Source organism: Petromyzon marinus, chromosome 76, assembly GCF_048934315.1.
Source record: "Petromyzon marinus isolate PM22_M1 ecotype Great Lakes invasive population chromosome 76, UKy_Petmar_22M1.pri1.0, whole genome shotgun sequence".
NCBI lineage: Eukaryota > Metazoa > Chordata > Hyperoartia > Petromyzontiformes > Petromyzontidae > Petromyzon > Petromyzon marinus.
Genome location: NC_133742.1, coordinates 1011461 through 1023960, shown reverse-complemented (window position 1 = coordinate 1023960; position 12500 = coordinate 1011461). Strand labels below are relative to the sequence as shown.

General features: G+C 56.2%; 2 protein-coding genes across 3 annotated transcripts in view; both read left to right on the top strand.

Moving 5' to 3' along the window:
- Positions 1–12500, top strand: part of RRM1 (ribonucleotide reductase catalytic subunit M1) — a 350107-nt gene that overhangs the window by 86000 nt on the left and 251607 nt on the right. The gene's annotated exons all lie outside the window — the stretch shown is intronic.
- LOC116938029 (sodium-dependent proline transporter-like) overlaps positions 1–12500 on the top strand; it is a 35314-nt gene that overhangs the window by 21214 nt on the left and 1600 nt on the right. Inside the window, 7 exon segments of the mRNA XM_076056556.1 lie at positions 343–446; positions 6567–6691; positions 8323–8435; positions 9416–9550; positions 11515–11550; positions 11552–11615; positions 12074–12195. Of these exon segments, the coding sequence (XP_075912671.1) occupies positions 343–446; positions 6567–6691; positions 8323–8435; positions 9416–9550; positions 11515–11550; positions 11552–11615; positions 12074–12195 (699 nt within the window).

The window sequence follows — 12500 nt, the reverse complement described above, 5'->3', positions numbered from 1 at the left end:
TGCTGCACTTGCCCCTACAGTCTGTTGAAGGCTACACGGGGGACCTTTGTCTGTGTCTACCTTCATAGACACTGCTGCTGCTACTCGCTACTGACAGCACTTGCCCCTACAGCCTGCTAGAGGCTACACGGGGGACCTTTGTCTGTGTCTACCTTCATAGACACTGTTGCTGCTACTCGCTACTAACAGCACTTGCCCCTACAGCCTGCTAGAGGCTACACGGGGGACCTTTGTCTGTGTCTACCTTCATAGACATTGCTGCTGCTACTCGCTACTAACAGCACTTGCTCCTACAGTCTGTTGAAGGCTACACGGGGGACCTTTGTCTGTATGTGCGTGGAGGTTTGGAACGACGCTGCGACACAGATTTTCTACTCGTTGGGGGTCGGATTCGGAGGATTGCTCAGCCTAGCCTCGTACAACAAGCACAACAACAATGTGATCAGGTGAGGAGGGTGGTGAGGGTGAGGGTGGTGGTGAGGGTGGTGGTGGTGGTGAGGGTGGTGATGGTGGTGAGGGTGGTGGTGAAGGTGGTGGTGAGGGTGGTGGTGAGGGTGGTGAGGGTGGTGGTGAGGGTGGTGAGGGTGGTGGTGGTGAGGGTGGTGGTGGTGGTGAGGGTGGTGGTGAGGGTGGTGGTGAGGGTGGTGGTGAGGGTGGTGAGGGTGGTGGTGGTGAGGGTGGTGGTGGTGGTGAGGGTGGTGGTGAGGGTGGTGGTGAGGGTGGTGGTGAAGGTGGTGGTGGTGGTGAGGATGGTGGTGAAGGTGGTAGTGAAGGTGGTGGTGAGGGTGGTGGTGGTGAGGGTGGTGAAGGTGGTGAGGGTGGTGGTGAGGGTGGTGGTGGTGAGGGTGGTGGGGAGGGTGGTGGTGGGAGTGGTGGTGGTGAGGGTGGTGGTGAAGGTGGCGGTGAAGGTGGTGGTGAAGGTGGTGGTGAGGGTGGTGGTGAGGGTGGTGGTGGTGGTGAGGGTGGTGGTGAGGGTGGTGGTGAGGGTGGTGGTGAGGGTGGTGGTGAGGGTGGTGGTGGTGGTGAGGGTGGTGAGGGTGGGGGTGAGGGTGGTGGGCGGTGCCGTGGGGGGAAGACCAATTCCGATTGGCCATTCCCACCTCGTGCCTTTTGTAGCCAACACAGCGACCAAACGGGGGCTCTGGACGGGTACGAGGGGCTGGTAACCCGTCCACCTTCAATTAATTACCACTAAACCACGTGTAAAATATATAACTAATAAGCTTGTACCGGAGGCCCCGGGGGGCCAGGCGTTTATGACATCTTCTGGCCAAACCCCAATTGGCGGAGCAAGGAGATTGAATTTCTACCCTCGGGGCTCCTCCAGAAACAAAGAAAAGCCACTTCGTGTGGCCACGTGGAATGTTCGAACGCTCACTGCGGAGGAGAGGCTGCCACTCCTCTGTCGGGAGCTGGACCGGTACCACCTGGATCTCTGTGGCATTCAGGAGGTCCTGGACCGGTTCTGGCTCCTGCCACCATGAGGGGTGGACAGTCCCTCTACTCGGGGCAGGAGAATGCCAAACAACAGGGAGTGGCTCTTCTTCTGAACAAAAGAATGAAGGGGGCGTGGGAGCGTGGCGGTGAGGTGTGGGAAGCTGTAAGCCCCAGGCTACTTTGGGCTCGCCTTCCCATCAACCGGAGGCGAGGAGTGGTGGTTGTGGTTACTTATGCCCCCACTGAAGACGAACATCCGTGGAGGGATGCAGACAAAGCCGATGAGTTAGATGCCTTCTATGACCTCCTGTCACAGGTGCTGGCTAAAGTGGCCCCTCGGGATAGAGTCATCTTGTTGGGCGACTTCAATGCCCGAGTTGGTCATGATGCTGGCGCCTGGTCTGGAGTGATTGGAGGGCATGGGCCAGATCAGCTCAATAACAACGGCAGGAGGCTGCTAGATTTTTGTGCAGCCCATGGGCTTGTAATAACCAACACGCTGCGGTGTAAAGATCGGCCTCTGTGGAGGACGCTGCTACTGGGCAGTTGGAGGTAGTCTTCCTCCAGCAACAACAATGGAGGGCGGAGGAGCGACGCTCACAACAACGAGCGGAGCGCCGGGTGGCTAAAGCACAGCAGGTTGGCACGGTAGGGGGCACAGGTGGTGCATCAGCCAGTCATCTCAGTCGTCTCAGTCAGTCGACCCGTGGCACCTGGGTCTGCCCCGTGACCTCCTGCCAGCGGGCGTTTGACACTTCACGTGGCCTCAACGTGCACATAGCCTGGCACAAGCGTCGTGGTGACGTCACCGCCACTTAGTGGCGAATGGCGGTTGTTGTTGTGTGTAGGTGTGCGTGTGTGTGTGACTGCCTGTGTGTGTGTGACTGTGTGACTGACTGTGTGTGTGTGACTGTGTGTGTGACTGCCTGTGTGTGTGTGTGTGACTGTGTGTGTGTGACTGCCTGCCTGTGTGACTGTGTGTGTGACTGCCTGTGTGTGACTGTGTGTGTGACTGCCTGCCTGTGTGACTGTGTGTGTGACTGTGTGTGTGACTGTGACTGTGTGTGTGTGACTGTGTGTGTGTGACTGTGTGTGTGACTGTGTGTGTGTGTGACTGTGTGTGACTGTGTGCGAGACTGTGTGACTGTGTGTGACTGTGTGTGACTGTGTGTGTGTGAGACTGTGTGACTGTGTGTGTGTGAGACTGTGTGACTGTGTGTGTGTGAGACTGTGTGACTGTGTGTGTGTGTGACTGTGTGTGTGTGACTGTGTGACTGTGTGTGTGACTGCCTGTGTGACTGTGTGTGACTGTGTGTGTGTGAGACTGTGTGACTGTGTGTGTGTGAGACTGTGTGACTGTGTGTGTGACTGTGTGACTGTGTGACTGTGTGTGTGTGACTGTGTGACTGTGTGACTGTGTGTGTGACTGCCTGTGACTGTGTGTGTGTGACTGTGTGTGTGACTGCCTGTGACTGTGTGTGTGTGACTGTGTGTGTGACTGCCTGTGACTGTGTGTGTGTGACTGTGTGTGTGTAACCTGCAGCGCCACACCTATTACCATCATTAGGGGAAAAAACGGTGATCCAATTTCCGACCCCCAGGAACAGGTTCGCAGATTTGCTGAGCATTTCTGTGAGGTCCTGGGGGAGGGAAAATCCCACAGCCAGGAAAACATCGTGGCACAAAGTGAGGATGACCCTGCTGAGGCTGCGGTGCCTCAAATATTGGATGAAGTCACCCCCTGTGAGTGGCTGGCTGAGGTGCCATCTGCTGAGGAAGTATTGAAGGCGATCCGGAGTCTGAGACCAGGAAAGGCAGCGGGCAGAGATGATCTCCCAAGCGAAATGCTGAGGGAGGGTGGCGTTTGTGCACAGACTGCCCTATATGACATCATAACAACAGTCTGGACCACTGGACGGGTTCCGCAGGATTGGAAGGATGCCCTGGTGGTCCCCCTTTTTAAGAAGGGGGACCGCACAGACTGTAACAACTACAGGGGCATCTCACTCCTCAGTGTGCCGGGAAAGGTCCTGGCAAGGATTATTCAGCATCGCCTTGCCAGGCGCGCTGAGGAGAGGCTTGCGGAGCCCCAATGCGGTTTCAGGAAAGGGCGGTCCTGCACAGATGCCATATTTTCTGTCCGTCTGCTACAGCAGAGGTGTAGGGAATTCCAACAAGACCTACATCTCTGCTTTATTGACCTGGTCAAGGCCTATGATACCATCAGTAGGCCTGGGCTCTGGGTCGTTCTTCGTGCTTTTGGAGTACCTGACCCTCTGCTCACGATCATTAAGGACCTTCATGATGGTGAGCGGGCCCGGGTAAAACTACGTGGCCGGGAGTCAGAGCCATTCCCTGTACACCTTGGGGTGCGACAGGGATGTCCTCTGGCTCCCACATTATTTAACATCTATTTTGACCACGTAGTTCGTGAAGCCTTCAATAGCTGTACCGGGGGAATCTCCATATGGTACAGATATAATGGGAGGCTAATCGATGCCCGGGTGCGGTCAAGGGATGGCTCCCTATTGCTCAACCACGTTATGTATGCTGATGACTTGGTAATAGCTGCTCAGTCAGAGGAGGAGTTGGAGACGCTGCTGCTGAGACTGGAGCGTGCCACTAAGAGGTGGGGCCTTACCATCAGCCCCACCAAAACTAAGCACCTGCCTGGGTATTTTGTACCATCGGACACTCCACCCCCACAACTCCCAATCGGTGATGGGGCAGTTGTGGAGAGAGTGGAGAGTTTCCCATACCTGGGCAGTGTGCTTATGACTGGCTCCAGTTTAACAGCAGAGGTCTCACTCCGAATCAGTCGAGCGGCAATATCTTTTCATCGGTTGCGTAACGCTGTGTGGAAGCTACCTGGTCTGTCGCTCCGCACTAAGCTTCAGGTCTTCTCGGCCACGGTCATTCCCTCCCTTCTCTACGCTTGCGAAACGTGGACCCCCCTAATGGAACATCTTCGCCGGTTAGAAACATTTAGGCTGACCTGCCTACGATCCATCCTGGGTTTAACCAGACTGGATTGTGTGAGGAGCTCACAAATCCTTGAAAGATCTGGGCAGGGTCCCATCGGTGAGCTCCTCCGGCAGGCAAGGCTGCGATGGCTGGGTCATGTAGCCCGCATGCCCAGCCACCGCATGCCGAAACAGCTTTTGTTTGGCCGGATTGAGGGGGCTAAGCGGGCGCGGCACGGGCTAGAGAAGAGATGGAGTGATGTGGTACAGGAGGACGTGGAGCTGAGTGGACTTGCCGATGACTGGTACCAGCGGTGTCAAGATCGGCCTCTGTGGAGGAGGCTCGTGAAGGATGCTACTGGGCAGTTGGAGGCAGTCGCCCTCCAACAACAACGGAGGGCGGAGGAGCGACGCTCACAACAGCGAGCGGAGCGCCGGGTGGCTAAAGCACAGCAGGTTGGCACAGTAGGGGGCACAGGTGGTGCATCAGCCAGTCATCTCAGTCAGTCGACCCGTGGCACCTGGGTCTGCCCCGTGACCTCCTGCCAGCGGGCGTTCGACACTTCACGTGGCCTCAGGGTGCACATAGCCTGGCACAAGCGTCGTGGTGACGTCACCGCCACTTAGTGGCGAATGGCGGTTGTTGTTGTTGTTGTTGTGTGACTGCCTGTGACTGTGTGTGTGTGACTGTGTGTGTGTGTGTGTGACTGCCTGTGTGTGTGTGACTGCCTGTGTGTGGGTGACTGCCTGTGTGTGGGTGACTGCGTGACTGTGTGTGTGTGTGACTGTGTGTGTAACTGACTGTGTGTGTGTGACTGTGTGTGTAACTGACTGTGTGTGTGTGACTGTGTGTGTAACTGACTGTGTGTGTGTGTGACTGTGTGTGTGTGTGACTGTGTGTGTGTGACTGTGTGTGTGTGTGACTGTGTGTGACTGACTGTGTGTGTGACTGTGTGTGTGTGTGTCACTGTGTGTGTGACTGTGTGTAACTGACTGTGTGTGTGTGTGACTGTGTGTGCGTGACTGTGTGTGACTGTGTGTATGTGTGTGTGTGACTGTGTGTGTGTGTGACTGTGTGTGTGTGACTGTGTGTGTCACTGTGTGTGTCACTGTGTGTGTGTGTGACTGTGACTGTGTGTGACTGTGTGTGTGTCACTGTGTGTGTCACTGTGTGTGTGTGACTGTGACTGTGTGTGACTGTGTGTGTGTGACTGTGTGTGTGTGTGTGTGACTGTGTGTGACTGTGTGTGTGTGACTGTGTGTGTGACTGTGTGCGTGTGACTGTGTGTGTGTGACTGTGTGTGTGTGTGACTGTGTGTGTGTGTGACTGTGTGTGTGTGTGACTGTGTGTGTGTGTGACTGTGTGTGTGTGTGACTGTGTGTGTGTGACTGTGTGTGTGTGTGTGTGACTGTGTGACTGTGTGTGTGTGTGTGTGACTGTGTGTGTGTGTGACTGTGTGTGTGTGACTGTGTGTGTGTGACTGTGTGACTGTGTGTGTGTGACTGTGTGACTGTGTGACTGTGTGTGTGTGACTGTGTGACTGTGTGTGTGTGACTGTGTGACTGTGTGACTGTGTGTGTGTGACTGTGTGACTGTGTGTGTGTGACTGTGTGACTGTGTGTGTGACTGTGTGACTGTGTGTGAGACTGTGTGTGACTGTGTGTGTGTGACTGTGTGTGTGTGACTGTGTGTGTGTGTGTGTGACTGTGTGTGTGTGACTGTGTGTGTGTGACTGTGTGTGTGTGACTGTGTGACTGTGTGTGTGACTGTGTGTGTGTGACTGTGTGTGTGTGACTGTGTGACTGTGTGACTGTGTGTGTGTGACTGTGTGACTGTGTGTGACTGTGTGACTGTGTGTGACTGTGTGACTGTGTGTGACTGTGTGACTGTGTGACTGTGTGTGTAACTGACTGTGTGTGTGTGACTGTGTGTGTGTGACTGTGTGTAACTGACTGTGTGTGTGTGTGACTGTGTGTGTAACTGACTGTGTGTGTGTGACTGTGTGTGTGTGTGTGTGACTGTGTGTAACTGACTGTGTGTGTAACTGACTGTGTGTGTGTGACTGTGTGTGACTGTGTGTGTGACTGTGTGTGTGTGTGTCACTGTGTGTGTGTGTGTGACTGTGTGACTGTGTGTGTAACTGACTGTGTGTGTGTGACTGCCAGGGACACGCTGATCGTGGCGCTTGGGAACTGCGCCACGAGCCTCGTGGCCGGCTTCGCCATCTTCGCGGTGCTGGGCCACATGGCACAGCGGAAGGGAGTCAGCGTTGGCGACGTGGCAGACTCGGGTGAGGGTGGTGAGGGTGGTGAGGGTGGTGGTGAGGGTGGTGGTGAGGGTGAGGGTGGTGAGGGGGGTGAGGGTTGTGAGGGGGGTGGTGGTGAGGGTGGGGGTGAGGGTGGTGAGGGGGGTGGTGAGGGGGGTGGTGAGGGTGAGGGTGGTGAGAGTGATGAGGGTGGTGGTGAGGGGGGTGAGGGTGGTGGTGGTGTGGGTGGTGGTGAGGGTGGTGAGGGTCAGGGTGGTGGTGAGGGTGGTGAGGGTGGTGGTGAGGGTGAGGGTGGTGGTGGTGAGGGTGGGGGTGAGGGTGGTGGTGAGGGTGAGGGTGGTGAGGGTGGTGGTGAGGGTGGTGGTGAGGGTGGTGAGGGTCAGGGTGGTGGTGAGGGTGGTGAGGGTGGTGGTGAGGGTGAGGGTGGTGGTGAGGGTGGGGGTGAGGGTGGTGGTGAGTGTGGTGGTGAGGGTGGGGGTGAGGGTGGTGGTGGGGGTGAGGGTGGTGGTGAGGGTGAGGGTGGTGAGTGTGGTGGTGAGTGTGGTGGTGAGTGTGGTGGTGAGGGTGGTGGTGAGGGTGGTGGTGAGTGTGGTGGTGAGGGTGGTGGTGAGAGGGTTGAGGGTGGTGGGGGTGGTGTGTCAAGATCATGGTATGTGTGTCTGTGTGTGTGTGACTGTGTGTGTGTCTGTGTGTGTATGTATGTGTGACTGTGTCTGTGTGTGTGTCTGTGTGTGTATGTGTGACCGTGTGTGTGTGTGTCTGTGTGTGTATGTGTGACTGTGTCTGTGTGACTGTGTGTGACTGTGTGACTGTGTGTGTGTGACTGTGTCTGTGTGTGTGACTGTGTGTGACTGTGTGTGTGACTGTGTGTGTCTGTGTGTGTATGTGTGACTGTGTCTGTGTGTGTCTGTGTGTGTATGTGTGACTGTGTCTGTGTGTGTGTCTGTGTGTGTATGTGTGACCGTGTGTGTGTGTGTCTGTGTGTGTATGTGTGACTGTGTCTGTGTGACTGTGTGTGACTGTGTCTGTGTGTGTGACTGTGTGTGACTGTGTCTGTGTGTGTGACTGTGTGTGACTGTGTCTGTGTGTGTGACTGTGTGTGACTGTGTCTGTGTGTGTGACTGTGTGTGACTGTGTCTGTGTGTGTGACTGTGTGTGACTGTGTGTGTGTGTGACTGTGTGTGACTGTGTGTGTGTGTGACTGTGTGTGACTGTATGTGTGTGTGACTGTGTCTGTGTGTGTGTGTGACTGTGTCTGTGTGTGTGTGACTGTGTCTGTGTGTGTGTGTGTGACTGTGTCTGTGTGTGTGTGTGACTGTGTCTGTGTGTGTGTGTGACTGGGTCTGTGTGTGTGTGACTGTGTCTGTGTGTGTGTGTGTGACTGTGTCTGTGTGTGTGACTGTGTCTGTGTGTGTGTGTCTGTGTGTGTGTGACTGTGTCTGTGTGTGTGTGACTGTGTGTGTGTGTGTGACTGTGTCTGTGTGTGTGTGTCTGTGTGTGTGTGTCTGTGTGTGTATGACTGTGTGTGTCTGTGTGTCTGTGTGTGTGTGTCTGTGTGTATGTATGTGTGTGTCTGTGTGTGTGTGACTGTGTGTGTGACTGTGTGTGTGTGACTGTGTGTGTGTGTATGTATGTGACTGTCTGTGTGTGTGTAGGTCCAGGCCTGGCCTTCGTGGTGTACCCAGAGGCTCTGGCCCTTCTGCCCTTCTCCTCCGTCTGGTCCATCCTCTTCTTCCTCATGCTGCTCGCGCTGGGCGTCGACAGCTTGGTACACCAGCAGCGTCATCAGCAGCAGCAGCATCAGCATCATCAGCATCATCAGCAGCATCAGCAGCATCGTTAGCAGCAGCGTCGTCAGCAGCAGCGTCATCAGCAGCAGCAGCGTCAGCGTCATCAGCAGCAGCGTCATCAGCAGCAGCAGCATCATCATCATCAGCAGCAGCATCGTTAGCAGCAGCATCATCAGCAGCAGCATCATCAGCAGCGTCATCAGCAGCAGCATCATCAGTAGTATCATCATCATCAGTAGCATCAGCAGCATGATGATCATCAGGAACATACAGTATGGTGGTCATCGTGATGGTGGTAATGATGTTGATGGTGGTGATGATGGTAATGTTGATGTTGGTGATGGTGATGATGGTAATGTTGTTGGTGATGTTGGTGATGTTGTTGTTGATGTAGTTTGGGATGGTGGAAGCGATCACTGCCACAGCTCTGGACCTGGTGGTGGTGGTGATGATGATGATGTTATTGATGTTGTTGATGTTGGTGATGTTGATGTTGTTGATGTTGGTGATGTTGTTGATGTTGTTGATGTTGTTGATGTTGGTGATGTTGTTGATGTAGTTTGGGATGGTGGAAGCGATCACTGCCACAGCTCTGGACCTGGTGGTGGTGATGTTGGTGATGATGATGTTGTTGATGTTGATGATGTTGGTGATGTTGGTGATGTAGTTTGGGATGGTGATGTTGGTGATGTTGGTGATGATGGTGATGTAGTTTGGGATGGTGATGTTGGTGATGTTGGTGATGTAGTTTGGGATGGTGATGTTGGTGATGTTGGTGATGTAGTTTGGGATGGTGATGTTGGTGATGTTGGTGATGTAGTTTGGGATGGTGGAGGCGATCACTGCCACAGCTCTGGACCTGGTGATGGTGGTGATGTTGGTGATGTTGTTGGTGATGTTGTTGATGTTGGTGATGTTGGTTATGTTGGTGATGTTGGTGATGTTGTTGTTGATGTAGTTTGGGATGGTGGAGGCGATCACTGCCACAGCTCTGGACCTGGTGCCGTGGTTGCGACCTTGGAAGAGGAAGGCCGCTTTCCTCGCCGCAACGTGTGGAGTGTTTTACCTGCTGGGCCTTCTACTCGTCACTCAGGCACGCTCACCACTCACCCACTCACCACTCGCTCACCACTCGCTCACTCACCACTCGCTCACCACTCGCTCACTCACTCACTCACCCACTCACTCACTCACCACTCACTCGCTCACCCACTCACGACTCACTCACCACTCACCACTCGCTCACTCACTCACCACTCATCCACTCACTCACTCACTCACCACTCATTCACTCACTCACTCACCACTCACTCGCTCACTCACTCACTCACCCACTCACTCACTCAACCACTCACTCACTCACCACTCACCACTCACTCACTCACCACTCACCACTCACCCACTCACTCACTCACCACTCACTCACACTCACCCCACTCACTCACCACTCACCACTCGCTCACCACTCGCTCTCTCACCACTCGCTCACCACTCGCTCACTCACTCACTCACCACTCACTCACTCACTCACTCACCCACTCACTCACTCACCCACTCACTCACTCACAACTCACTCACTCACCCACTCACTCACTCTCCACTCACCACTCACTCACTCACTACTCACTCACTCACCACTCACTCACTCACACTCACTCACTCACCACTCACTCACCACTCACTCACTTACCACCCACTCAATCACTCACCACTCACTCACCACTCCCTCACTCACTACTCACCACTCACTCACTCACCACTCCCACTCACTCACCACCACTCACCCACCCACTCACTCACCACTCACTCACCACTCACCACTCACTCACCACACTCACTCACTCACTCACTCACTCACCACTCACTCACTCACCCACTCACTCACTCACCACTCACTCACTCACTGACCACTCATCTCTCTCTCACCCACTCACCCACTCATTCACTCACCACTCACTCACCACTCACTCACCACTCACTCACTCACCACTCACTCACCCACCCACTCACTCACCACTCGCTCACTCACCACTCACTCACCCACCCACTCACTCACCACTCGCTCACCCACTCACTCACTCACCACTCGCTCACCCACTCACTCACCACTCGCTCACTCACCACTCTCACCCACCCACTCACTCACCACTCGCTCACCCACTCACTCACTCACCACTCGCTCACCCATCACTCACCACTCGCTCATCTCCACTCGCTCACTCACCACCCACTCACTCACCACTGCTCACACCCACTCACTCACCACTCGCTCACCCTCACTCACCACTCACTCACCACCTCACTCACCACTCAGCTCACTCACCACTCACTTCACCACTCACTCACCACTCGCTCACCCACTCACTCACCACTCACTCACCACTCACTCACTCACCACTCACTCACTCACCACTCACTCACTCACTCACCACTCGCTCACTCACCACTCACTCACTCACCACTCGCTCACCCACTCACTCACCACTCACTCACTCACCACTCACTCACCACTCAGCTCACTCACCACTCACTCTCCACCACCCACTCACTCACCACTCGCTCACCCACTCACTCACCACTCACTCACTCACCACTCACTCACCACTCGCTCACTCACCACTCACTCCACCCACCCACTCACTCCACTCACTCACCTCACTCACTCACCACTCATTCACTCACTCACCACTCACTCACCACTCACTCACTCACCCACTCACTCACCACTCACTCACCCACCATCACTCACTCACCACCCACCCACTCACCCACCACTCACTCTCGTCCAGCCCCCCCCCCCCGTGCCCCCCCCGCCCCCCCGTGTCTCTCGATCTGCTAAAGAGCTTCACAGCTCATCGGATTTCTCCTCCATTCGAGAATAAAAATTATAATTTTTTCTCTCCCGCCCCGTGCCCCCCCGTTCCCCCCCTGCCCCCCCCCTGCCCCCCCGTGCCCCCCCTGCCCCCCCGTGCCCCCCCCTGCCCCCCCCGTGCCCCCCCTGCCCCCCCGTGCCCCCCCTGCCCCCCCGTGCCCCCCGTGCCCCCCCTGCCCCCCCAGGGCGGCGTGCTGTGGTTCACGCTACTGGACTCGTACTGCGCCAAGCTTCGGCCTCCTCATCGTGGCGCTCTGCACCGTCACGGGGATCAGTGGCCTCTACGGTGGGGGGGCGGGGCCACGGGGGCGGGGCCACGTGGGGGCGGGGCCACGGGGGGCGGGGCCACACGGTGGGGGCGGGGCCACGGGGAGGGGGGGCGGGGCCACGGGGGGCGGGGCCACGGGGATCAGTGGCCTCTACGGTGGGGGCGGGGGCCACGGGGGGCGGGGCCACGGGGGGGGCGGGGCCACGGGGATCAGTGGCCTCTACGGTGGGGGGCGGGGCCACGGGGGGCGGGGTCCACGGGGGGCGGGACCACGGGGGGCGGGGATAAGAGGGAGGGGGGGACACCCAGGTTCACTCTACACAGTGGGGATTTCACTACCCCCCACCTCTTCACTCCCCCCACCTCTTCACTCCCCCCACCTCTTCACTCCCCCCACCTCTTCACTCCCCCCACCTCTTCACTCCCCTCACTCCCCCTCCCCCCTCCTCCCCCCTCCCTCCCCCCCCCTCCCAGAGTGTCCCGCTTCAGCCGGGACGTGTGCAGCATGATGAACGAGGCTCCCTCCTGCTACTCGCAGCTGCTGCTGCTGCGCTACTTCCAGTTGTGCTGGATGCTCATCACTCCCCTGCTGCTCACGGTGGGTGGGGGGTTGGTGGGGGGGTGGTGGTGGTGGGGGGTGGTGGTGGGGGGGTGGTGGGGGGGGGGTGGTGGTGGTGGTGGTGGGGGGGGTTCATCACCAGGTCTATTGACACTTTATTTTACGATCAGAGGAACAACAACATGATGATGGTGATGATGATGCTCGGTGTAGTCGGAACTTTGCTCCGTTCACCATTTAGTTTATTTTGTTTTGTTTTAATGCTTTGCTTTATGTAAACCCTCCCCCTCCCCTCAACCTTTTAAATGAAAGACCCAACAAAAGGATTTTTTTTTTCAAAACTA